A 25,148-nucleotide genomic window follows, 5' to 3' on the forward strand; every position below is an offset into this window, starting at 1 on the left:
GGATAGGAAATGAGCTTGAAATATCACGAAGAGAAAGAATAGGCAAAGCTTAAAAAAGGAAAGTTGTAAGAATGGTGCGAAGAAAAAATGATTCATGTAAGTGGCAGTGAGAGTTTGTATTCTCACCGATTAATGGTTCGAAAGGGCCGTGAAGGTTTCATACATGTCTGTTTCGGAAAGATGGAGGGAATGTAGGGTTTCACTTGTTTCTAGCGCCGCCCTCTTCTCTTCACCATGCTGGGAATCTCGTTTCACTTCCGCGGTCGAAGAATTCTGCAGCCATTAATTTGGCTTCGCTGCTGCAATATTTGGGACAGTGTGATTGCTTTTCAGGTTGGAGCGGGTGCTCAGTGTATTAAGGGTATACACGGCCAGTGCACATGATGTTGAAGCACTGAGCGACGGCTTCCCCGGACGCACAAGGTAATCAATGCTTCGGAGCAATGACTAGAGAATCTTGATTTGATGCCAAGAGCAAGGCGGGCTTAGGCAGAAAGCAGAGATGGGATAGTGAATCTAATATACAAGGTCCGTAAATGTTCAAACGTGAGTTGAAGGAGATCCACAAATAATTACCTCCACCTCCCTCCCAAAAAAAAAAAAAAACGCCACTATACAAGATGATGGAACATCTGAAACCCCCAGCAACGCCTAAGTGACAGATTAAAGGAGACTGACGATGTGATCGTCACTGGCTTTATCTTACATGACGAAAATAGAAAAATGATAGCCGAACAGTGTAATATCCGTCCTGTTCGCGACGCGTTCCTCTCTCAGATGATCATGAGAGACCGTCTGACAGCGCCAGTCTCCCAATGTAGACGATCATTGTCGCCAAGAATCTCAAACACAGCGACTCTCTCGTATCGATAACCAGTCGTATCACCTTCGAAGAGCTTCTTCTTCAGAACGAGCCCGGTGCGCTCGGAAACTAGAAGGAATGTTAGGACATCCTGGCGCGCAACCTCTAGTCCTGGTTTGTCAACATCGACAGTCAGATCGATCTCAAAAGTCTCCTCATTGCTCTCTCCAACTGGCGATGCGAAAATCCGACGGGAGAGGTCGAACTTGTACCGATCTCCTTCAAAGAGGTTATATTGCGGGTTGCCATGTTCTCGGATCTGAAGCTCCCTTGTGAGACCAGCTGCTAAGATGTAAGCCTCTGGGTTGAGCGTGGCTGGGGGATTGAGCGTAGCTGGATAGTCGTGCATCTTGAGGACTCGAAAGTCTGAACGGATGCGGATGTCTGAACTTGTCGCGACTTGGCCATTGATGGATGGCCACGACCATGTCGGAGCACGCCGACTCTCTACGGTTCGTTCATGGACGGACTTGAGGCTAGGAGCAGTCCGGCACGACTTCCAAAGCAGTGATTCGCAGAAACGATGATCCTTCCAGTGGCCGTATAAGTACTTCTTTCGCGCAAAGGGAGCCGCCGCAGCTGCAAGTCCCGCAAGAGCCGGCATGCGGTCTCCACCGACCGTGACCTCGCGACCGGTATAATGCTCGACAAGCGCGTGCCAGTTTTCAAGCAGGCGTTCGCGATTGTCATACCTGCTCAATGCGGCTATGCGGCTCTCCTGCTGGGGCTCGTGCAAACGTGGAGGGAAGCAGGGCTGGGAACGGCTGGGGTGGCACTCACAGCGTACCTCCTGCTCACATTCCCAGGTCAGCCCTCCACTACCAAATCGTAGTAGTCGTCGACTCAAAATCCATTCTTGCAGGGACCACGCCCGCCGAAAAAGAGGGTCAGATACCGGCGCATAATGTATGAACTTTTGGCCGTGAAGTCCACCCTCGGTTTGGAACTTGAAGATTGAGAGGGGAGTAGTGCGTACGTATATTGGGTTCCTGGACCTCGGGGGAAAGATGACGACGCGGTCGTTTCGGCAATTGTTTGTGGACTCGAAAATTCCGCTGAAGCAATCGGTCGCTTTGTCCGCGGAAATTGTAACCTTAGCCCCCATATAAATATCCCGCATGCTTTCTGAGTGACAATGCCAGTCTTCCTCGCAATCTTGCAAAATGCAAAGCGAGTCGATCCACAGGTACTTCAGCCCGAGCTTGCGAGTGATAAGGATGGCGTCACGGAAAGTCTCTGGTAAAGTCTCCATGGATATCGACTTCTTTCTGAGATTCTCGGTGGATATCGTGCTCTTGATGGTCCTCATGGCAGCGAACTTGTTCCCCCAGCAGTGGCTAAGCGCCGTGTAGTGCGCCGCTTCCCCGTTCGATTCGTGTAGTCTCGGGTCTTCGCCAGAGGAGCCTACCAGAATTACACGTTTGGGCAATGGGCCGGGGCCCCTCCGGCACCGTTCATGGGTCTTCCGACAGTTCTCGAGCAAATCTTCGGCCAGCTGCATCTCGCGTGGCAAAGAAACATCAATCGGGGTGTCACGAGCAGGCCCGATCAGGCTCCAGCAGCTTGGTGCACCTGGATCTCTCGTCAGTCGCTGGGTTCGCCGAGCCACGCCAGCACAGGTGGATGCAGAAGACTTGGCCCTTCCATGACCCGCAAAAGGCACTGTCTCACTGTATGAGCATTTGAAGCAAGTATTCGGGTGTAGATGCAGGCTGTAAAAGTCCACAAGAACATCGATACATGGTCTTCAACCACCCAAGTAGGAACACGACACTCTTCCTGTGCGAGTAACTAAAGTGAATGTCTGAATGTAGTTGTACGTTCTTGAGCCATACAAAAAAATCTAGACATACGCTTCACCTCCTCACATAAGTAGAGTGCAACACCACGAAAGTGTCAGGGTTGAGAAGGGCGACATCTGTTTGCAACCCACTGTGGCAACGCGATGCAATTATGCAATCGAAATCTCGCTCACTACCATCGTGGGTATAAAACTCAATATTTTGTTCTCGGCTCGTGTCGGCATTCAGGGTATAGGATAGGATGATGGTCGATGTGCCTTCCGTACCATTTGTGTATTCGCTCTCAAGTCGAATCTGTGCATCGTTGGGTGGGGTTTTGGTGATGAGTTGGGTCAAGCCGTGCCACAGGACTAAACAGGAAGCACATCCGGAAGATTTGGCTTTTCGGAGCTCTCGGATTTCGGAGGGAGGGGTGCATCCGCGGGTGAGGAATCGTTTTTGGAGCGCTTGCTTATTGAAGCCAAGACAGACCGAGCACAGGCTCTGGTGGGTTGGTTAACCTGGCTGAATGCGGCTCAAGGATACGAGTAGTTCCGGCGGTCCGAAGATATTCAAAGAAGCGGGATGACTTGCATGATGGGGTGGGTCCACCTTGGAGCAGTAGTGAAGGCGGCGCCAGCGTCGATGAGTTCTGCGCGGAAACGGGGACATTGTGGGAGAATGAAAGATTGGGCTGGTGATTGAAGCATCTCTCTTCAGGCACAATTTGTACATCTTTCGCAGATGGTTGAGGAGCTGAACGGAAAAGCACCGTGCTCACCGCTTCCGCGCATTGAGATGAACGTTGAAGTTTGCCACCGGAGACAGGCCTCAAAAAGGAAGTATGTCACTTGGGGCTGCTGTAATTGCTAGACTAATTGAAGGAATATTCCACGGATTGGCGATCAGGCCGGCACTGCCTGCTCGAGGGATCCGTATTCGCGAGGTCATGTTGTGAGCCGGGGCCGTAAGGCTGCGGCCGTTCGGCAGCCACGTCACTGGAATTGCTGTTAAACTCTGCGGCAAGTAGCGAGGTGTTCAGAGATCAACTGGTGTGGTAAGGCAGAGCGGTGTGGTTGAATTAGAGCACGACGCGATATGAAGTCATCCCGAGGCCCGTGCACGCCTCTCTTCAGCTGCAGAGGAACGAAAGAAAAGATTCCAGAGACGCGCGCGCATGCGCGGATTATCGAGAGCGGAGCAGAAAATTGCCGCTGCGTTCCTGCGCCTGGCGGCAACTGCATTGGAGCAGCGCGTAAGTTCAACCAGAATGCGACATCGCACTGCGGAACGGTAGGAGTGTTGGCAGCATGCTGGGATGCCATCGCATTCTTTCAACCGCGTGACTCTAGGATGCATAGTGGCTCGTGCAACTGCCTGGCCTGCGGTGTGAGGAGGCTGAGGCGTGCGAACCGACGCGGTACGGCGCAGATCGTGACGAAGCCTGAGGAGGGTGGTGACTTGGCGAGAGGCAAAATTAGTTCAGGCAACACCCAGCGCTGTTACTTGCGCCGGCGCTGTGGCTGTGAGACCGCTCTTGAGGTCATGTTGGCGGCGGGCGTCGCGTCGGCGCCAGGGCGCGTCATGCCGCTCGCTGCCCGCGCCTGCGCAGGGTCCAGTCCAATTCCCCTCCCCGCACACTCGATCGAGCAATCAATCCTCAACCTCCCAAACTTGCTCGGCAAACACTCAGCCGACCACCACAAACCAGCCATGGCCCCCGACTTGAATTCGGTGCCTCCCTCGCCGCGCCTCCCCCAGGCCTCCGCGACCGCGACCCATCCTTCCGCGCCTACTCCCTCGAACGGCAGCAACCACCAGACCCCGCCCGCTTCTACCTCACACCCATCGTCGCGCCGCGCTTCCCAGCTCTCGTCCATGAATCCCCCGCCGCTGCCCTTGGGCGCCGCAGCCGCCAACGGTTCCGCTCCGACCTCGCAGCCCCAGTCGCAGGCCACATACCAGCCATTTCCGCCGCTGAGCCCACACCTGCCGGGCACCGCTCCTCGCGGAAGCTTGGACGAGGCCGGCGTTCCCATGAGGCACCCACGCCCCTTGACTGCCGCTGAGTTGCACCACGAGCTCGAGCTCGAGCAGGAGGCTGTGGTGCGTATTGTCCGCCCCTTCCCATCTCCTCTCTGCCTCCCTATCCCTGCACTCCTATCGCCATGACATCAGCGCGCTCTCGCAGCTAACCTTCTATCCCCGCGCAGGTGAACCGCCTAACGCGCGAGCTCAGCGCCCTCCGCGCCCACTCGGCGTCCGTCGCCAGCTCCGTCTCGTCAACCAGCACCTCCGCCCACCCTCATTCCAGCAACGCCTTCCTCTTCGAAGCCACCGACCCTTCAGCCGTCCATGCCGGCGCGCTAACCGGCCCGACCCACCCCACGGCCTCGCGCCGCCACCGCAGCTCCAGCAGCGTCAGCCGCGCATCCCAGCCGCACCGCTGGTCTGTGTCGAGCCAGAACCAGGGCCAGGGCCAAGCGCCACCATTACAGCAAACTGATGGTGCAGGCAGCGGAGTCATCAGTGGTGCCAGCAGCACGTACGCAGCTGGTGTGGGCATGGCCCGAAGCCCGAGTCTCGGTGTGGGGACAAGCGCTGCGGCGAGGTTCGAGGAGGCAGCGCTTCACAGGCAGGAACTTGAGGAGGCCAAAAAGGAGAATGAACTGTTGAGGAAGCGTATCAGAGACTTAGAAGCTGAGCTGCGGGGGAGGAGATCAAGCGGAGGTCCGCCAGCGACGGCATCTCCCAGAGAGATAAGCCAGAGCAGAAGCTCGCAGAGAGAGGATGCTACTACATCATGAGGTAGCTCGTGGTGCCGAGGATGGGAGCGAGACGGTACATGTTCGGCGTAAGGTTTTAGGCAAGGGATCACTAGCTGGTTTTTGGCTGCGACTTTGGTAACAAGAGAGCCCGCGTTGCTCATGAGGCATCGCCTTTGTATGGAGTTAGGCGCACATGGGTTTACAAGCCGGATGCGTCAGGTAACGCATGGCTAATTAGTTCGGCGTGATTGGAACAAATTCGAGCTATTTCAATTTGCTTATCCATTCCTTCCCATGCCAAGGACTGTGGAAGCTGGCGAGACAAGTGATACAAGCCCCCTCCCTAAATACGTTGGGCATCAAGCCGGCGTAGCAGTAGGGAGACTCCTAGAAAATACCAAACAAGCACCAACCAGGCCTCTGAGAGACCATTACATAGCCTGAATGCAACTACCATTGCGATCGTTTCAATGGAACATCGTTGAATACTGGAGCATGCATGAGGCCGCGTTAGAATGACGTATGAATATTTAATTTGCAGATGACTTCACAGACTTCCAAAGCGCATCGCGATGCCAACTCAAACAAGTCCTATCATTGGGTGGACTATGCCAGTTGTGACAACCATGCAACTCGAAGAGGTTCTAAAACGGGTCTCGAGATAGTTACTGCACCTGTCAGCTCTCTCACACGAAACGCGTAGGAGCCGTACAAGAGGCTCATTTGGAAAAGACGAGTGTAAAAAGACAAGCGCATCGTCAGAAAAAAAAAATTTGGAAATCTGTCAGAGCAAACGTCTGAAGGCCGAAGCGAAAAAAGTTAAAAGCAAAAGTGATCGAAACTGAGAAACCTCCTGCCCCGTACACACAAAGAATACGCCCTATGATGCACCGCTCATTTTATTTCCCCTTAAATAGTACCTTTCGCCAACGGCCAAGTAAATCATAAGAATCCTTCATATCTTTCAGGAGAGAACATCCGTGGCATAGCCAAACACTCGTGTCCTACAGGTTGGACGAGGAAACATCCGAAGAGGTTAAAAGATGACGACCACTAGGACGTGACGAACAGTTGGGATCGGAAGGACGCAGCGCGGGGCCCTCGTTCATTAAAACAAGAATTATCTTTCGGAAAGCAGGTGCTCCATCCCCATAAAACTGGCAACCTTTTGTGTCGGAAGAAGAAAGGGCGGAAGACATGTCTAGTCCGTGTACATGGACTCGAACAGGTAGATGACGCCGAAAACCAAGAACGCGATAGCGCCACCGAGAGTGACTGGGGAATATTAGCACGTATACCGATGTTGAAGCCGGCGAAGAACTTACCAACACGCATGCTCACTTTGCCTGCAATAGCCCTGCCGCCTATCACGGCGGCACTCGTGCACAACCCGTGCCCGACAATCGCACCCATGGTGACCCACCAGTAATCCTGACCAGCAGCCATGGCAATCGTAGCGATCTGGCTTCTATCTCCCCACTCACCAAGAAAGGTCATGACAAAGGTCTGAACCCAGGCCGGACTGAGGAGGAGCGAAAAGAGATTGTTCAAGCCGTTCATAATGTTGGACAGGCTTGCACCGGAAGGCGAGGGCGACCTGGCAGGCGACGAAGAGGGGCTACGGTGAGTGGGCAAACGACTGTTGGACCTCGAACGGCGGCCGCGGGTTCCCGCTTCGAGAGCGTACGGCGAAATGGACGAGCGGCGTCTCTTTCCAATGGTGTGCTCCTTTTCTTCCAGCTCGGCCTCGACTTCCTTCATTTCCTCGCCAACGCCCTCATCCGGGCTCATTGCAAGACCTTCGCGGAGAAGCTTGGCACCAAAAACGAAGAAGAGCACAGCAGCTGCAAAGCTCGTGAGCCACTTGGGCAGAAGCGTCGGAACAGCGTGACCCAGCACGGCCGAGAGGACAGTCATGGTGATGAGGGCGGCAAAAGCGGCAGTAAAGACCACAACGCGAGGGTGGCGCATGGCCATGAGGGCAGCAACGAGGAAAGTCTTGTCGCCAATTTCGGAGAAAATGATCATCATGAATGAGAGAACGAAGGAATGGAACGGCTGGATGATACCCTCCTCCTCGTCGTCGTCATCTGTATCAGTTGTGGAGGTCTTTGAGGTCTTTGATGATGACTTTGAGGAATCGTAGGTATCCTTGGGCATGCTTGGAATGACGGGCTTGGAGGAGCTGCTATCGCCGTGTGGCGAGTCCGGAAGGTCTGTGGGTTTCTGGAGAAATGCAACGTCAGTTCAGCTTTCATGTACGGCGCAAAGCCCGGATTGCTCATTGGGTCACAAACCGCTAAACCAGCGGCACCTTTCGCCCTCTCAGAGGTTGATGATGCCAGGTCTTCGTCGTCGCTGTCGTCCGCAGTATCCACACCCATACGCTCTTGCTCATCGTTAGACAGTGGGCGCTCTTCGTCCGGCGAAACCGGAACCTTGCCAAGCTTCTCGCCCTTCTCTTCCTCCAGCGCCTTATGCTCCTTGGTCCTCTGTGACACGCCGCCTTCAGTACCTGTAGTGCCCTTCTTGGGCGAAGCGCGGTCAGGGTCGTCCATGACGCCAATGTCCTTGTCCTGAAGCAGTTCGGAGGATATCTTCTTCTGGTCGACGGTGATTTCATCGGAAAGCGATTCGCGAGACGATGTCTTGGTGCTGTCGGTGGTCTTGGGGGAATTCTCGACGACAAACGGTCCAGCGTGAGGCTTGCCATCCAAGCCGTCCACAGGCGCATCCTTGGTGCCGACATCGAGCTTGCTCGCGCTTGCTGTAACGTCCTTGGAGGACTCGCGCACTTTCTGGACGCCATTTCCGTCCACGTCCACGACCACGGCGGCCGAGAGGACGGGCAGGAGAAGCAGCAGCGCTGCGATCCTATCTTTTCTGAGAATCATGGCCTCCTGTACGAGGATGGGTTAAGGGGGAAGCTGAGAAAAGCCGGTCGTCGCTGACGTAGGGCTGCGCGCAGCTTGGCGGCGCAAAGAAAGCTGTTGGAAGCGCAGAAGGGCTGAAGGAGCGGACGTCGGCGGCCGAAGGACAGGAGGGCCCCGGGGAAAGAAGTGTTTAGGAAGGGAAATGGGGGGTTCTTGGGTGGTGGTGGTGCATCTGCTCGGTTGAGCGTGAGACTTAGGTGGCTTCGCTGCGGGCAGGAGAAAGTCGCCCTCTGGCCAGGATGACAGCTGAGGCGGTGCAGGGGCTACGTAAGTTGCGCAAGGGGCTGGAACCGCGGAGACGACGCGCTTGACCAGGTTCGCGCAGCGAGCCTTTTCCGCAAATTGAAGCTGCTGCGATTGGGCCAGCAATCCAATGGGTGCAACGCGCACGCCGGCCCTTCTCCTCAGGGCCAGTGACGGCGCGCGAGCTGCTCAACGGCTGTGCCTGTGCATCACGACCCGAGTCCCCGCCGGCGCGCGAGCCGAGAGTCAAATCTCCCGCACGCGACGGTTGCACGATCGCCTTCGAGACGGTGCTGATCGCCGCAAGGGTTTCTGCTTTCGTCGAGCACTGCCAGATGGGGATGCTCCCAGACTGGCCCTGTTTCTGCCTGAGGCAAACATGACTCTGAGGTGACCTAGGGAACGAGAAGATCACGTGCGCGCGGGACTGCTCGCGTTCCGTAACCCTAACCCTACATTTGGCCGGTCGCACTGCCCTTGCCGCCACAATGCCATCTTGCCTTTCTCTCCTGAACTCTACATCCTCATATCATTGCGATTGCGAGCAGAGCAGTCATCGCGTCGCCGAGCATCCTCTGGAAGACGTGCTTCCCGATCAGTCCGGGCCGAAAAAAGGGCGCAGCAGCTCGCACCGACGCCACAATGCCGCAACACCAACGCGTCCGCTCGCGTACGACCCCGCAACCCGACCTCCCACACCAACCATCAACCCGCACAACTCGCAGCCAGAGCCGCGACATCGACATCCCACACATCAAGCATCGCGCACAATCCACACGAAGAATTGTTCGTGGCGCCAGCGTCGGGAGCACTAGTAGTGTTGATTCCAATACCGGCCGTGCCACTCGTGTATCCCGTACAGCTGCAGCACGAAGTGAGTAATTTTCCGGTGTTGTGTGTGGCGAGCCCACGTGATACGACAACTCCAAAAGTTAGGGTCAGAGTTAGGGTCGGGATTGCATGTTTTGATTGTTTCCTATCTCTAATGTTTTGGATGTTTTAAGTCGTCTCCTAAGCTTGTTCGCGTTTTTATATTCAGCATTCACTCACTAACGCCTCCCTTATCAAGCCCTTCCTATTGTCGAAGAGAATGCGGTTGTGCCGTATCCAGACCTCCCGGAGCCAGAACCGGAGGCACCTGCTGATGTTGGCGAGGTAACTCCTCTTCCGCCGCTCGTTGCATTCGACTATGTTGCTCACCAAACGCCCGGTGCTCAGTCAAATTCTTCCGACGCCACCACAATCTCGACCGCTCAGAGCGTCCATGACCCTAACGAGCTAGACAACGACGTGATGATCGAGTTCCTCGAGGATCTGTTTACAGACGCAAGCAAGATCCTGGAAATCGTTGCTCCGAAAAATGCTCCTGCTGAGCAGCTGGTATCTGTTGCTTCAGAAGCTGCCAGTCCAGGCTCAAAAACACGACGGCTCGTGGCGAAGCGTGGCGAACGCTTCAAAGAAGCACGCGAGAACTTCGGAGATGGGGACTTCATCAACATTGAAACCGTGCTGGCGTCACTTGTCAGTGGCGAATCATTTTATGAAACCGGCACATTCAGTCGACCTAACGCTGTCCTTTACAAGGCAAATGTAGCTACTTTGGTCAAGCAAGTAGCAACTTTACCGGAAGACAGAAGTGTTATATACGATGGCCTTCTGTCTCTGGACAACACTTTTCCTCGCAACCTGATGGACCCGGTCGACTATCAGGATGCCAATGCCGAGCCGGCAGGCAACCCGCTCATCGCGGAAACAGTCAGTCTGGCCTTGGATATTCGCACCCAATTCGCCATCTCATTGTTGATCAAGCACGAAGCGGAGGAAAACTTCAATCCCGATGAATTGATTCGGTCTGTCTTCTTCACGGTTCCTGAAGACGATGAAGACGGTGCTGTAGCTTCTCACCTGCGGGGGTGGGAGATTTTGGGCCTCGGCTTGAGCGACGACGAGCTACCAGCGTTTGTCAAAGAAGCTGCCACGAGGAGAGTCGAACAAATCCGGCAAATATTCCAAGAAGATGAAGATTCCTTGGAGCAAGGGAGTCATATCAACGTGGAGATGCTTGAGTCCGCTTTTCCTTGGCGCGACTTCGTCGTCCGCGTCCTGAAATGGGCGAGCCTCTACAATGTCAAACTTGACAATGAGGTTGACAGCCTCGGCGGTGTCCCGGCCATTCAAGACAGTCTCAAGCAGTACTTGGAAACGGCTGACATCCGATCTCCCGGAAAGCGTAACCAGACAGCATCGCCGAGCCAACGCGCATCCACCGCTAAAGCAGAGACCCAAAGCCAACACGTTCCCAAGACAGCAGCTGGTGTCTTCAAGGTCGTGAAGAGGCGGTTGGCCCGTCTTTCAGGCCAAAAGATTGACGTGGCAGAAGATTCAGGGGAAGTGGGCACACAGAGCCATGTAGCCCCCCAAGTCGCTGAGGACGAGTATCAGCCGCCGGTCGTGGAGGATGAGGAAGACGAAGATGATCCCAGGACGGTTGTCAATATACCGACAGAGCAGAGTGCGATGCAAGAAGATCTGGAGAGATTACGACAACGTGAAAGACAGAATAAGGAGAATATGCAGAGATTGGCCACAGAGTCTGGCACCCCTGCTCGCAAGTCTTTCTACGACAGACAGTCAGGTGCAACACGGGTTTCTTTCGACGAGCCAGAAGTGTCGTCCAGCAGAAACCACGGGAAAAGATGGCGCGCTGAGACGGAGTCCGATGAAGAAGAGGAATACGAGACGCGAGTTTCGAACAAGAAGCGGAAAGCACCCGTCGAGAAAAAGGCACAATATGCTCCATCTTCGGCGCCCGCACGAGGTCCAGTCAACCTTTCCTCTGCAGGCTCGACCCGCGTTCAACCTCGACCGCAGGAAGAAAGTGACGATGATGATGGCGAGGATGATGGCGACGATGCGGCTAGGCAACTGAAGGCTATAAACCGACAGGCTAGGGCTATTAATAGCACACTTGGCACTCGTACCGCCAGGGGGCGCACGAGATGGTCCGATGAGGAGGTTAATGTCTTGATGAGACTCATTGCGGAATTCGGCCACATGTCGCAACCATGGGTTCGGATCAAGAAAGCAGACGCTGCCGGAGACAACGTGCTGTGGCGCAGAACCAATACGGACCTGAAGGACAAAGCCATTAACATACTTTACAGTTATAGGCTGTAAGTCATCCCAGAGGCTTCTCTTTTCTCACCTGTCGCTAATTAATTACTGTAGGGCCGGGCAACCTTTGCCGAAAGGCTTTGAGTACTTTAAGTTGCCGGCTAATCTCGAAAAGAAGGTAAATGACCGTCGCGGTATCTAGTTTAAGGACGCGCAAGCGTTGAGTACCACTGTGGACATGTCTGTATAATCCGATTATGCTTAAGGTTTGTAGAGTCTTATTCGACGCGTTGGAATTTAGAACTTATGCTTGCACCGTGTACGCCATAATGGCGAAATCATTCAGGCACTATACCTATGCGATATTTCTTTTCTTGTATCTCTTAATATTTCGGTTTAAAATGTTCTTACTACGGGGTGCTTTGCTTTAATTTTATATAGAATGCGAAAGAAATAAAATACTAATAGTGCTAAGTCTTTTACCTTTTAATCTGTTAACTAATCGTTTAAGGGCTTAAGGCGGTTTATAATAATAACTATGAAGAGACAATGTAAGTGACTTGATTGCTTCGCTTCAGTACCTACTCATTGCCCAAGCAAGCCCTGTCTAGATAATTTTGATAAATACTTAAACCTGCCAGGTGAAACAACTTTCAACAATACCTGAGAGATCCACCTCTTAATCGAGGTAGCTCACAACCGTCCGTTGTGGTCTAGGGGCTAGGATTTGCCGCTCTCAGTCTTTGGAGAGTCATCTCACTTACAAGTGCCGGCAAGGCCCGGGTTCGATTCCCGGCGACGGAATTCTCTTTTGCATGTTGCCATCACTTTTCTTTTGTAGTGGTGTTGTGGCGTGTTGACGGTGAAATTTTTTTTTTTGGTGTTGGGTCCGAGGGCGGTCCGAGGGCGGGGCAGAATACGGCCGGGCCGGGCGGTAAGGCTGATCAAGGGTCTGCGAGGAAGGCACGAAGGGAATTGAATGTCGGGCCGGAAAGGATAGGAAACCCGCACGCACCGATTGCGATAGGGGCGTATTTCTGGACGCCGGCATTTGCGGGACTTGGCGCGGAGTAGCCGCTGTGGGACGCAGTGGTGGGTGCTCTTGGTGACTCGACGACTGTGCGGAGATAGATTGAATGGCCGGTTATCGCAGTGATTCTTGGCCAATGGGGAATATCGCGAACGTAAGAAATTTGGAGATGCGGAAGAGTAAAATATGGAGACAGCGGGGAGAAACTTGGAGACGCCGAAATCGCAAGAGCCAACGTCAAGGGGTGCTCTTTGAGAGTTGGAGTAAAACACATCGTGGGAAACAGATTCGTTGTGACGTGATCATGCAGATAGTGCCTGCCGTAAAGATTCTCCACCGAAACCACCCCAGTTCTCGAAACCCTTGCTCGTCAAAAATCATCAAAATGAACGCCTAATGCTGCTTCCTGCAAATCGTCTTATAACTTGAAGTCTGCAGCTTGCCTTTCCCAACCCATTGCGCTCGGCTCAAGAGCAGAGACTTTGTCTACGAGTTCAAGCTTCCGCTCGCGCGACCTTTCGGTGCAGAGCTCGTAGATGGTGCTGAGGTTGAACGTCAAGGCGTGGAAGGCGTAGGACGAGTTTTCGCCATGATCAATCAGATCCTCTAGCAGAGCACGCGCGTCAGCTATCCGGCCAACGTAGAGTAGGCACACCGCACGATTTTGGGTGACCATGGGATCAGTGGGGGTTTCAGCGGCCAACGTGTCCCATATAGTCAGGGCGGCAGAGTAGTCTGCTTCAGCCATTGCGACCAGAGCATTGAGGGGGTCTGCAGGAGATGGGGCATCGCCCGCAGAGGGGGCAGGCGAAGGCGATGCGGTGACGCAGCGCTTTGCAGCATCAATGTCGCCGACTTTGATCCACGCCAACGCCTCCATAGACTTCAAGCGCACTGATTCTGGGCTCAGCGGCGCCGAATCTACCTCAGTCGCCTCCTGTGCTCCCGAGTCTGCGCGGACAAGCCCCGCCAAATGTCTTGCGGCACCCTCGCACTCTCCCATCTCTATCAGCGCATTCGCCACTCTGATAGCGAGCTCTCTCAGCCTACTCTTCCACAGTTGTTTTGCTTCGGGATCTTGGGACTTGATCGCCTCTATTCTTGCTTCCCGGGCCAGCTCATAATAACCCATAACACCGCGCCGCCAGTCGCCATATCCCAAGCCCATGAGCCGCACAGCGAGCACGCGTAGTTCCCATGGCACTATGTGGGAGCCGGTAAGAGGGTTTCGGTAGAATGCGCTAGCCAGGTCACCAAGTAGCTTCGCCTCTGCGGCGGCCAGCGCATGTTCATTTAGGAGTGTCAAGCAGGCCAACCGCACATAGAAGAGCGAGAAAATGCGCGCATGATCAGTCGGCGACGTGTTTGTGACCAGGGCCTTCGCAGCCGCAATGGCAGCAGAGCGGTAGTGTCCACCATCAAGGAGATCGCGGAGCGAAGTGGAGGGCGGAGGCTGATGGGAGGCGGAGAGGAAAGGGTGCGGTGTAGTGTGCGGAGGGAGGGGGTGAAAGTTGTTCGCGTGCAACAGGAAGCCATAGTCCTTGTCAGGGGACTCGAGGACGGACGCAGGGGTGGAGGGGGTGGGCGACAACTGAGATTGGCGCGTGGGCGTGATAGGCTGCTGGAGATGCTGTTGGTGTTGGAGATGCGGGTGGGAGAAGGGATTCGGCGATAAGGGCGGGGGGCCAGAATGGCTGGCGGCAGCCGGCGAAGCTAGAGGACTGATGGGGCATCAGCAGAGATGGGGCGAGTGCTGGAACATGGGATGACGCACTCGTCGAAGTCGGCGTCCAGCGGGCCTTTGGTGGAGCGGCGGGTGATGGCCACTGCGGCGGCAGTCAGCTACGGCAGGCGGGCATGGCGGGCAGGAACGTACCGCGGCGGCGCTCGTCGCTGGAGGCCATGCGGCCGTGGCCCTTTGCCCTGGGAGGAGGCTGCATGGCGGTGGTGCGGTGCGAAGTCGAGGTCTGGGCGTCGGCTTCTCGAGCTGTGGCATGGACTTAGGCGTTAAGCGGCGCCAAGGCTGGGGGCGGCACTTGAGCGTGATCATGGTTCCAAAAGCCTTAATTGGTCCGATTTCGGAGGGGGCCCCCTCCTCGGCAAGGTGGAAATTGTCGACGGAACTACTCACACTATTCCTGACTCACCACCACGCATTCCTTTCGCCCATAAGATACCCGCCGCGCTCTCCGCGTGCTCCCAGCCTGCGACCTGGCCATTGGCACCTCTCCACTCCTCTTCCGCGACCGACGCCTCAGGGCTCGCCACTCGTCACAATGCTCAAAGCACGCCAGTCGCGTGGCGCTCTCAAGAGCTTCAACTGCGCCGCCCGCCGTTTCTCGTCGACGCCCTCGCCTGCCGCCGTCTCTCCCTACCGCAATGCCGCCGTCCAGCAGCCCGCTCAGAAGCCCGTCGTGAAGAACGCCATCAAGCGCACCCAGAGCACTGCCGCCGCCCAGCAGACCGAGCGACCTGTTCCCGCCCCGGCCTTCAATCGCGATGACCCGGCACCGCAGGTGGCCTCGCGCTACCAGCCGCAGATGGACCACTCGTTCGTCGGCATGAAGGGTGGCGAGATCTTCCACGAGATGATGCTGCGCCAGGGTGTGAAGCACATCTGTACGTTGCACTTCGCCGCCCCAAGCTTTTTTTTTTCTTTTTCTTTTCACCGCCAGCAGTACTGACCTAATGACTCAGTTGGATACCCAGGAGGCGCTATTCTCCCCGTCTTCGATGCCATTTACAACTCGAAGCACTTTGACTTCGTTCTTCCCAGACATGAGCAAGGCGCTGGCCACATGGCCGAGGGTTATGCTAGGGCTTCGGGCAAGCCTGGTGTCGTTCTCGTCACCTCAGGCCCTGGCGCCACCAACGTCGTTACGCCCATGCAGGATGCCTTGATGGATGGTACGCCGATGGTTGTTTTCTGTGGCCAGGTCCCAACGTCTGCCATTGGTTCGGATGCATTCCAGGAGGCCGACATGCTCGGCATTTCTAGGGCTTGCACCAAGTGGAATGTGATGGTCAAGAACATCGCTGAGCTGCCCCGCCGTATCAACGAGGCTTTCGAGATTGCTACTAGCGGCCGCCCTGGTCCCGTTCTCGTTGACTTGCCCAAGGACATTACCGGTGGCACCTTGAACAGGCCCATCCCCATGGTCAGCAGCCTTCCGACGCACCCCAGTGCCGCCAGCTTGGCCGCACGCGAGTTGAGCAGGGCTCAGCTCGAGGGTGCCATCAAGCGCTCGGCCAACCTTATCAACGTTGCCAAGAAGCCTGTCATCTATGCTGGTCAGGGTATCGTCTCGGCCCCCGATGGTCCCCAGCTTCTCAAGGAGCTTGCCGACAAGGCCAACATCCCCGTTACCACGACTCTCCAGGGTCTTGGTGGTTTTGATGAGTTCGATCCGAAGTCTCTCCACATGCTGGGTATGCACGGTTCTGCCTATGCCAACATGGCCATGCAGGAGGCAGACCTGATCATTGCTCTCGGAGCTCGTTTCGACGATCGTATCACCGGTCACGTCGCCCGCTTCGCTCCCGCCGCCCGTGCTGCCGCTGCTGAGGGGCGTGGTGGCATCATCCACTTCGAGATCATGCCTAAGAACATCAACAAGGTCGTCCAGGCCACCGAGGCTGTCGAGGGTGATGTCGCCACCAATCTTGCGGCTCTTCTCCCCTACGTCGACGCCGTCCCAGAGCGTCCCGAGTGGTTCGAACAGATCAACGACTGGAAACAGCGCTTCCCTTGGGCTTATGAGAAGGAGGGCGCGAACGGCTTGATCAAGCCCCAGGTTGTCATTGACAAGCTCAGCCAGCTCACTGAGAGCATCCGCGACAAGACCGTCATCGCCACTGGTGTCGGTCAGCACCAAATGTGGGCTGCCCAGCACTTCCGCTGGACCCACCCGCGTACTATGATCACTTCTGGCGGTGCTGGTACTATGGGCTTCGGTCTTCCTGCCGCTATTGGCGCAAAGGTTGCCCGTCCTGAAGCTCTCGTCATCGACATCGATGGTGATGCGTCGTTCAGCATGACCCTTACTGAGCTTAGCACCGCTGCTGAGTTCAACATCGGTGTCAAGATCATCATTCTGAACAACGAAGAACAGGGTATGGTCACTCAGTGGCAGTCCCTCTTCTTCAAGGATCGTTTCGCGCACACCCATCAGAAGAACGCCGACTTCGTCAAGCTTGGTGATGCCATGGGTATTCAGGCTGACCGCGTCTTGAAGCCCGAGGAGCTCGAGGATAAGCTCAAGTGGCTGATGAATACTGACGGCCCTGCTCTTCTTGAGGTCATTGTTGACCAGAAGGTGCCTGTCCTCCCCATGGTCCCAGCGGGTAGCGCTCTTCACGAGTTCCTCGTGTACGATGAGGGTAAGTTTCATTCGATGCCTGTTTAATATAACGAAGATGGAAAGCTAACACAACAATAGCCAAGGAGAAAGCCCGTCGTGAGCAGACCCGTCAGCGCTCTGGCAGGTAAACATACTGCACCATACTAGCGGAAGAGGAAAGCCAGGTCCAAAATATTCTTTGACTTCTACTTGTCTCCACGGTCGCCAAGGCACGAATGAAAGGGACTACGAGATCATTTCTTTCTTCTTTTTGGGACACAAAAAAAGCGGCATTGAGTACCCCGGAGGAGCCTCTGTGATTCTATTTGGTTTATATTATTATTGAGACGCACACCAGCTTGCATTCCCTCAGTCTTTTGACATGCAAGCTTTACGTACGATTCGGCGTTATCATGGGTTGGGTTGATGGGAGCCTTTTCCAATTTTTATCTGAATTCTCTATCGAGCGAACACTACTACTGGTCTCCATGGAGGTCTGAAAAAGCAAAAAAGTGGATTCTGATGGTATTGAAATCTTTCACTTGGGCTTTTCAGTATTGCATTTCTGATTGTTCATTGCATGATTGTGTTAGTAAAAAGGAAATGATGGACGGGCCAGGATATTTTGGATTCATCATACTGATAGTGGGGAGAAACAATTGCAAGATGTTTTTGTTTTCATTTCTCTGCAGTCGAGACGGTTGCAACCGAATATTGCTGCCCTTAGGCACTGACTTCTTATTACGCTTATTGCTTTAGTGGTAAGTATTCTGAAGCATCTATTGCTCTGTTCGATCTCGTTCATAGCTTTCGTTGGGTCCATTGCTTCAGCAGGATGGCAAAATGATGCTTCGACTCTAGTTGACGGTGGTGTGCGTATACTTATCCCTCCTGTGTAATGTTTCGTGATCACAAATACTACCGTGAACTAGAGTGAAAACCCCCTAGTAGTCTCTTGCATTCCATCGTGGACTGGGAGAGGAGACGGCTCGTTCTCATACAGAGAACGCTGACAGGCCAGACACACGCGTGCCAAATGTGGTGAGCTGGTCGCGGAATACGACTTGTAATTTGGCATTGCCTAAACTCTATGATATATGAATCACAGAAACTCCCTTATCAGCGTGTCTGAGACCCAATGAGTAGCTTGGTTGTTCGCGGCATTGCAAGCTTAAGAGCAGTGCTTGAGATATTTCCCTTGTTGAGGCAGGAGTTAGTAGACTGCCCCAGAAACGGCCAGTCCTTACTTGTGCCTATGTCTGTCTGCCTGCTAGCTTCCACCTGTTCAGCCTGATTGTTTTGCCTTTTTACTAAATTTGATGGTTGTTTGTAGACATTGCCCCTCGTAGATAAACTTAGAGTTACTACGGAAAGAGACAAGTTATTTACGAATATCTTCTTGTAAATAAGAATCTACTTTGATTAAATTATATTTACTGCGTCTCTCTTCAATAACAGTGTTCATGTAACTAGTGTTTCGGTATTTGTCACTAAATACACTGGGTCGAGTTTATGTATAACCCAGCTACTTAAACTGAGATGTTAACCATGAAGTATACACAGATTAGTTCTGCGTCACCATAATCCCAGCAACCTTTCCATTTGGCTCCTTGTCATTATTTTTCCAGACTGTTATATTCCCGAACCTGTCCACATCACCATAACCCCCGAATCTGCATTTTCGTCAATACACGTCTTGTAGAAAGCAAGTTTGAATGTCCACTGACCTGCGACAACCTCTGTGTAGGAGCTAGCTCATCTGATCCAGTGTCACCTATGTCATTCCTCACCATCGTACCCGCCGTTGTCGGTCCGCTGTCTCGGAATACTGGATTGAAAGCCTTAGGATCTGCGCTCGCATCCCAGCCAAGCGTATCCTCATCATCATCACCGTAGCCTGCAGGGTCCCAGTGCGCATCATCGTCACCATAGTCTCGTGGCACAAAGAGTGAATTCGCATCCTCATGAGACTGGCTTTCCTGCTGCGACGGTTTCGTGGCCGATCCAGGCGGCGCCCTACGCTGCCTGGCTGAGGATCGGGAAACGGGCGCGGCTGGGGGAGGCATTGCTGTGGTACGCTGCCTGCTAGCGGCAGAAGGCGTCGATTGGGCGGCTGTGGGCTGCGCTCTAGAAGCAGTAGTAGAGCGGGTCGATATCATGCGAGGTGTGCTGCTCCTGCTATTTGCTTGGCCTTGCGGATCTCCAATCGTCATAAGGGTAAATTCGCAAAGAACGCCGATGGAAGCATTGCTGTAGCTGAACTGCAACGGACGCGTAGGCTGCGAATAGTAAGCATGGATGGAGGCGCGTAGATGACCGGCGTGCGTGACGATGGCTTTGAAGTCTTTGACACTGATGATGACGTGCATCTGCTCAGCAGCAGCGAAGTGCTCGAAGTCTGCAGTGCTGAGCGAGACGGCAGTCTGAAGGGGCTGCTTGAGTACTTCTACAGGACGGTCAGCATGGCGTTACGGAAGCGAGAGACATGCATATGGCCTGCCTTTGCCATTACTAATCTTTTCGGTGAAGCTTGTATACGTGACCCGGCCATTCTCGGCATAGATGTCCAGCTGCTCTGTCCTGGGGCCGAAGTACTCTATTGCCTCTTTAAGCGCTGACGAGTGGATTGACCAGCGATTTTGGGCGGACTGCTTGTCGAACAAGGCGTGCATAATCTCCACTGACTCATAGGTCAACTTATATGTCTTAGTGACACCTGAGGGCCAGTCAGCTAGCAATTTTCCTAGGAGAGGTGTCGTCGGGCATGCCTTGGTCGGAGAGCATCTTGATGATGAGGCGGCATTCTGCTTGATCATCCCTGTCTTGTAAGCTGACTTCGCACCGATCGACCGTCGTATCTCCCCCCCTTGGGTCGAGGATGCGGCCTTTGAAGACCGAGAGGAGCGCCTACGGACGGTTAGTCGAGAGCTTAAAGGTCCAGAGGGGTAGCGAACCTTGTTGTAGATACGGCAGGTGAAGCGGCCATCAACATTCGCTGCGGCAGGAGCAAAGCTGTAGGACGAGAAGAATTTAGAGGCATCGAAGGCGAATGAGGCGTAGGCGGACTTGGAGGAGTTGAGAGCCGTGAGGGAGAGCTGGAAAAGGAAATCAGCTGCTGCCTGAGAAACAAGGCGCAAAACCCACTTTGTCGCGGCGGGCCTCGATGGACACGGCGTCGCTGAACTTGGCTAGGCAGATCAGCGCATCATGCAGGACGGCGAGGGCCTCGGGCTGCAGGGCGAAATTCAGGGCAACCATTGTGCGGGGTTTGGCGGGGTGAGGAGCGAGCAGGCAACCGTGTCGCAGGCGCGTCCGGCTTGGAGACGCGGCGTGGCGCGCGTGGACGTCATCTCGTGCTCGACAAACACAACAATCCTATCCCCGCACACGCACCTCATCCAATTCCTGCGCTGGCAACCATGCCGCTCGAAGTGCCCGAGGATGTCCTGTACATTCTGTGCGACAAACTCGCTGATGCCAAGGATTTTGATACTCTGTTCCAATGCGCTCTTACCGCCAAACGCTTTGCCGTGCCAGCCTTGACAACTCTCTATCGGTACTTGGCATCAGCACCAGGTTCCTGGCGTCATTGGCTAACCAGTGACCAGCCATCACGATGCTTCCCCCGTTATCGGTGGAGGCGGAGACGGCCAACCTCCTCCGAAGGTGCAGAAGTGGTCGATTATGTGGCGCTCCATCATCGCCTCAAGTCTCGAGGCCACCGCTTTCCCATATTGCCGATATATCAAGACTCTGGATTTTCGCGATTTGATTGTGCTCTTGGAGCTCTTTCAAGATCCGCGATTCATGCGCAAAGATATCATCAAGTAGGTCACCGTCGCCAAAGACGCCTGGACTTCCTAGGTTGATTCGCCAACAGAGATTTCTTTTCGGGAGAAATGTCTGGATTCAAGATCATGAACAAGGTTGGAAGGAAGGGAGTCTTAGATGTCAGCGCAACTGTCGAGGCTATCGGAGACGGTGCGCTCATCTCCTTCCCGCCATCGCCTTCCTGAGTTGACAATAAATAGCCATGACTCCGCACACGCCATTTGTTGAGGTCATCACTGGAAATGGTAGGTGGTTTCAGCTGATGTTTTTTTTTTTTTTTTTTCGCCAGCTCGCTGATGCGCTTTACAGTCAAGGCCAGCGCACTCATCAAGTGGCCACCAAGGCTCCCGCGATTGACCTCGCTACAGCTGTGGGCAGGCGATGCGCTCAGCGATCCTAAAGCACAAGATGCCATCATCGAGCATTGTCCAAAATTTAATGCTCTCAGCTTCTACATCTGGTAAGAGATTTGGGATTACTTGGACACCAGAGGGTACTAACGTCTCGGGAAGGATTGGCGAAGCTGCCGACCAACAGCTCGCTTCTTTCCTCTCTGGGCTGCAACCCCAACAGCTGAAATACTTCGAGACAATCAGCCATGCCGACCTCGGTGAGGGGGCATTACTATCACTTAGCTCCCACGGCCAGTCTCTCAAAAACTTGAAAATGGCCTTGCGACCCAGTACCATAGCACATCTCGGTCTGCTCAAGACTTGCACGGCGCTTGAGAGCTTGGAACTCGAATATTCCAATTCCCGAGAGAACCCGCTTGACCTTGAGGCTACGCAACATGATGTCTTCGTCGAAGTTCAACAATGGCTGCGTGAGTGCAAGAACCTGAACAGCCTGCTATTCAGCGGTATTGTCTCCGCCCTCAAGCTGGTGACGCCTGTCCTTCTTCAGCACGAAATCAAGCTTTCTCACCTTAGTGTCGACTGTTACGAGGCACACAATGCAGCAGAATTCCACCGAGCTTTGACACACCAGACAAGCCTGCAGTGGCTTCAGCTGACGGCTGACTCAGACGCAATGACTAGAGATGATATTGATCTTGTCGTCGAGACACTTACACAGCTGGAGCAACTGAGGCATATCAAGCTCATTGGAGTGTCGGACTACTTTAATGACGAACATATCATTGCACTTGCAAGAAGCTTGCCTCATCTGGACGATGTCTACTTCACCGGTCTCCAGGTCGGCGATGCCATTCTTGCTGACCTCGCTAAGCTTAGAGACCTTCGCCGTCTTGAGGTTGCTTCGATAAGCACGTTTACCTTCGAAGGGTTACTAGATTTTGCAGAACGACTCGGACCTGGCAATCGGGGGATTGAGTTCAGGGTGGAAGCTGCGGCGCCAGAAAGCAAGCTTTCGGACGAAGAGCTGCAGGTCATCAACCAGCAATTAGCCGCAAAGGTGGACGGCAAGTTGGAATGGGTGCTATACAGAGGTATAACTTTCAGAAAGGGCGGTTATAATGGGTTTGGTATGCGAGCACTGCTAACGGGTCACAGATCCGCAGGAGGAACAGATTGACGAGTCCGATTCGGATTAAGCTGCATTTAGTGGGCGGCTTCTTTTCTCGCGAAATCCTCCTCCGAATTGGAACGGGATGGGCGTTGGAAAATGCGCAGGCGAAAAAGATTGGATCGAGGGTGGGGAGGTGCGAATTCTATGGATGTTTCGTCGAAACGCCAAAATGGAAAAAGCAGGAGCAAATGGCGGCACGATTGTTTTACTCTGAGGGCGTTTGGCAGGGATGGGTGGTTGCGTTGTGCTAATGACGTCCCTGTCTCGCTTCTACCCGCTGCGACAGCGGCGGGGTCACGCCTTCCTTCAGTTGCTAGGAGAACAAACTTTTCCCCAACAATCACGCGAGCCCCAAACAACAGAAGGATCCGAGGCATGAATAGCAAGCGGATCCTGGTGATAGCCGGCTCGGACAGCTCTGGTGGAGCGTACGTGCACCTGGGTTCCTGCCTCGAGGTTGAGACGAGGTCGTCTTCGTGGCGCCACTGCGGCCTCTCTGACTTTTGCTGTGTAGTGGCCTCGAGGCCGACCAGAAAGTAATCGCTGCCCACGGCTGCTATGCCATGACTGCGACGACCGCTCTCACGGCACAGAACACGCAGGGTGTCTACGACATCCACCGAACGCCTTCTTCCTTCGTCCGCAAGCAGATTGACGCGTGCGTTGAGGATATCGGCGTCGATGTCGTCAAAACAGGTGGGGTTGCCGTCCAATCATCTTTCAATTTTGTCAAACTGGCATCAGTTGTGGTTTGACGTTTCTATTTTTGAATTCAGGAATGTTAGCGTCGGCTTCGACGATCGAAGTCGTCGCCGAGGCGCTGAAGAGGCACAACGTCCCTATATCCATTGTCGACCCTGTACGTTCGCGCTCCTCTCAGCTGCTTAGGGAAGCATTGACAGATCTTTTATCGTAGGTCATGGTCTCGACAAGCGGTGCGCAGCTACTACCTGAAGATGCCGTCGAGATATTAATTACGCGGCTGTTGCCCGTAACCACGCTGCTGACCCCGAACCTGCCGGAAGCTCAGCTCATCCTCAAGTGTGCCGGCAGGCCTGTCGGTGACCCGCAGAATGTCGATGATATCGTGTCTATGGCGAGAGCCGTGCGTGAACTAGGCCCTAAGAACGTCCTACTCAAAGGCGGACACGTACCCTTGACGAAAGACAGGGTCGTGCCGACGGGTGAGGCGGATAGACAGATTGTCCTGAACGTGCTCGTTGGTGAAGGCGACGACGTCATTTTCGAGACGGCCTACTTGAAGTCGAGCAACACTCATGGAACCGGGTGTTCACTGGCCTGTACGTATGCTGTTTCTTGTTTCGTGAACTGCGCTTATGGCATGGGTACAGCGGCGATTGCGTCGAGGTTGGCCTCTGGCATGGCTATTGAGCAGGCCGTGAAGACGGCCAACTACTACATTGAAGCTGGTATCCGTACCAGTCAAGATCTTGGAAAGGGTAGTGGCCCTATCAACCATTTCCATTCGACGTATTTCCTGCCATTTGCACCGTAAGCTTCCCTCAGCCTGGAGTATATCTTGGCTTTCCTCGTTGCTAATTCTTCCTCAGCGGTCGCTTCCTTGAATACCTTCTTGACAGAGAGGACGTCAAGGGTCCGTGGCGGGAGCACACGCATCATTCCTTCGTGCAGGGGCTTGCCGATGGAACCTTGCCACTTGGAAAGTTCAAGAATTATCTCATTCAAGACTATCTTTTCCTGGTCAGCGACCCTGTCCGGCTGCGTGGGGCGCCGTGTTGACTTCCGTTCAGATCCAGTTCTCAAGAGCAAACGCGCTTGCTGCGTATAAAGCGAAGAACCTGGCCGATATCAATAAGTCGGCCAAAATTGTCCAGCACATCCAAGAGGAGATGGGTTTGCACATCAAGTACTGCGGAGGGTTCGGTCTGACGAAGGAGCAGATTGAAAGTCACAAGGAGCACCCAGGTAGGCCATCCTCAGCTTGCATGGGTTCATGGAATTGACAGTCGGCCCAGCGTGCACTGCGTACACCAGATACGTGCTTGACATTGGCCAATCAGAGGACTGGTTCGGCTTGCAAATAGCACTCATGCCGTGCTTGATCGGGTATGGACACATCGCGAGAAGACTGTTCGACGACCCGCAGACCAAGCGCGAGGGAAACACGTACTGGAACTGGGTGGAGCAGTACGTGGCAGAGGACTACACGGATGCGGTCAAGGCCGGGCTGGAGATCATCGAGCAACACGCGGTACTGCAGTCACCGAGCAGGATAGAGCAGTTGGTGCAGATTTTCATTCACGCGACGAAGGTAAGTGGTCGCCCCTTTGTGTGCATTCCAGAGTGCTGAGAGGCTTGGCGCAGATGGAGACGGGCTTTTGGGACATGGGGTCTTTGTAGACAAACGGTTTTCGGGGACGGGCGCGGCAGATCGACACAACATGTCTCGGGAGAGGCGGCGCGGCTTCGACGGGCGGATGACAACGGATGTAGGATAGCGGCGTAGTTAGTACCGCGGACGCGGCGAAATCAGACGGTCCCGTCAGGCTCTGGACTACTGCTGGACCCGACGCTCTTGACGTGGGCGCGCTGGCGGTCGCCGCGGCGTTTGACCGCGTAGGGCTGTGCGCGGCCAATCAGAGCGCTAGCGCGCTGCCTAGGCAATTTTTCCGGCCCGAAGTTTTCTGCGTTGCCTTCGCCTCCCAGCCAGGGCTCCTGCCGCTTGCCAACAAAAAAC

General features: G+C 54.4%; 9 protein-coding genes across 9 annotated transcripts; 5 read left to right on the forward strand and 4 right to left on the reverse strand.

Moving 5' to 3' along the window:
• Positions 1-773: 773 nt before the first annotated feature.
• Positions 774-1,211, reverse strand: LTHEOB_5387 (uncharacterized protein; the record flags this gene model as incomplete). The annotated part of the gene is made up of 1 exon (XM_035514526.1): positions 774-1,211. One exon carries the CDS (start codon positions 1,209-1,211, stop codon positions 774-776), a length of 438 nt encoding a protein of 145 aa, XP_035373677.1.
• A 3,145-nt stretch (positions 1,212-4,356) lies between these two features.
• LTHEOB_5388 (uncharacterized protein) lies at positions 4,357-5,450 on the forward strand (the record flags this gene model as incomplete). The annotated part of the gene is made up of 2 exons (XM_035514527.1): positions 4,357-4,749; positions 4,857-5,450. 2 exons carry the CDS (start codon positions 4,357-4,359, stop codon positions 5,448-5,450), a joined length of 987 nt encoding a protein of 328 aa, XP_035373678.1.
• Positions 5,451-6,612: 1,162 nt separating this feature from the next.
• LTHEOB_5389 (uncharacterized protein) lies at positions 6,613-8,305 on the reverse strand (the record flags this gene model as incomplete). Its single annotated transcript, XM_035514528.1, has 3 exons — positions 6,613-6,686; positions 6,737-7,637; positions 7,709-8,305. 3 exons carry the CDS (start codon positions 8,303-8,305, stop codon positions 6,613-6,615), a joined length of 1,572 nt encoding a protein of 523 aa, XP_035373679.1.
• Positions 8,306-9,229: 924 nt separating this feature from the next.
• LTHEOB_5390 (Myb DNA-binding domain protein) lies at positions 9,230-11,903 on the forward strand (the record flags this gene model as incomplete). The annotated part of the gene is made up of 3 exons (XM_035514530.1): positions 9,230-9,461; positions 9,657-11,760; positions 11,816-11,903. 3 exons carry the CDS (start codon positions 9,230-9,232, stop codon positions 11,901-11,903), a joined length of 2,424 nt encoding a protein of 807 aa, XP_035373680.1.
• A 1,246-nt stretch (positions 11,904-13,149) lies between these two features.
• Positions 13,150-14,671, reverse strand: LTHEOB_5391 (Tetratricopeptide-like helical protein; the record flags this gene model as incomplete). Its single annotated transcript, XM_035514531.1, has 3 exons — positions 13,150-14,452; positions 14,506-14,557; positions 14,608-14,671. 3 exons carry the CDS (start codon positions 14,669-14,671, stop codon positions 13,150-13,152), a joined length of 1,419 nt encoding a protein of 472 aa, XP_035373681.1.
• A 336-nt stretch (positions 14,672-15,007) lies between these two features.
• LTHEOB_5392 (Acetolactate synthase) lies at positions 15,008-17,220 on the forward strand (the record flags this gene model as incomplete). The annotated part of the gene is made up of 3 exons (XM_035514532.1): positions 15,008-15,350; positions 15,429-17,111; positions 17,171-17,220. 3 exons carry the CDS (start codon positions 15,008-15,010, stop codon positions 17,218-17,220), a joined length of 2,076 nt encoding a protein of 691 aa, XP_035373682.1.
• A 1,506-nt stretch (positions 17,221-18,726) lies between these two features.
• LTHEOB_5393 (DNA repair protein Rad9) lies at positions 18,727-20,329 on the reverse strand (the record flags this gene model as incomplete). Its single annotated transcript, XM_035514533.1, has 6 exons — positions 18,727-18,744; positions 18,799-19,517; positions 19,584-19,651; positions 19,914-19,978; positions 20,026-20,166; positions 20,216-20,329. 6 exons carry the CDS (start codon positions 20,327-20,329, stop codon positions 18,727-18,729), a joined length of 1,125 nt encoding a protein of 374 aa, XP_035373683.1.
• A 161-nt stretch (positions 20,330-20,490) lies between these two features.
• LTHEOB_5394 (Rni-like protein) lies at positions 20,491-22,454 on the forward strand (the record flags this gene model as incomplete). The annotated part of the gene is made up of 7 exons (XM_035514534.1): positions 20,491-20,627; positions 20,680-20,898; positions 20,952-21,052; positions 21,103-21,147; positions 21,212-21,362; positions 21,415-22,349; positions 22,414-22,454. The coding sequence occupies 7 exons, from the start codon at positions 20,491-20,493 to the stop codon at positions 22,452-22,454; spliced, it is 1,629 nt and encodes a 542-aa protein (XP_035373684.1).
• Positions 22,455-22,804: 350 nt separating this feature from the next.
• Positions 22,805-24,811, forward strand: LTHEOB_5395 (Thiamine biosynthesis protein (thi-4); the record flags this gene model as incomplete). Its single annotated transcript, XM_035514535.1, has 9 exons — positions 22,805-22,857; positions 22,944-23,125; positions 23,206-23,288; positions 23,346-23,730; positions 23,782-23,941; positions 24,001-24,151; positions 24,202-24,376; positions 24,427-24,722; positions 24,776-24,811. The coding sequence occupies 9 exons, from the start codon at positions 22,805-22,807 to the stop codon at positions 24,809-24,811; spliced, it is 1,521 nt and encodes a 506-aa protein (XP_035373685.1).
• Between the last annotated feature and the right edge of the window lie 337 nt (positions 24,812-25,148).

Source organism: Lasiodiplodia theobromae, assembly GCF_012971845.1.
Source record: "Lasiodiplodia theobromae strain AM2As chromosome Unknown scaffold_15, whole genome shotgun sequence".
In the NCBI taxonomy this organism is placed as follows: domain Eukaryota; kingdom Fungi; phylum Ascomycota; class Dothideomycetes; order Botryosphaeriales; family Botryosphaeriaceae; genus Lasiodiplodia; species Lasiodiplodia theobromae.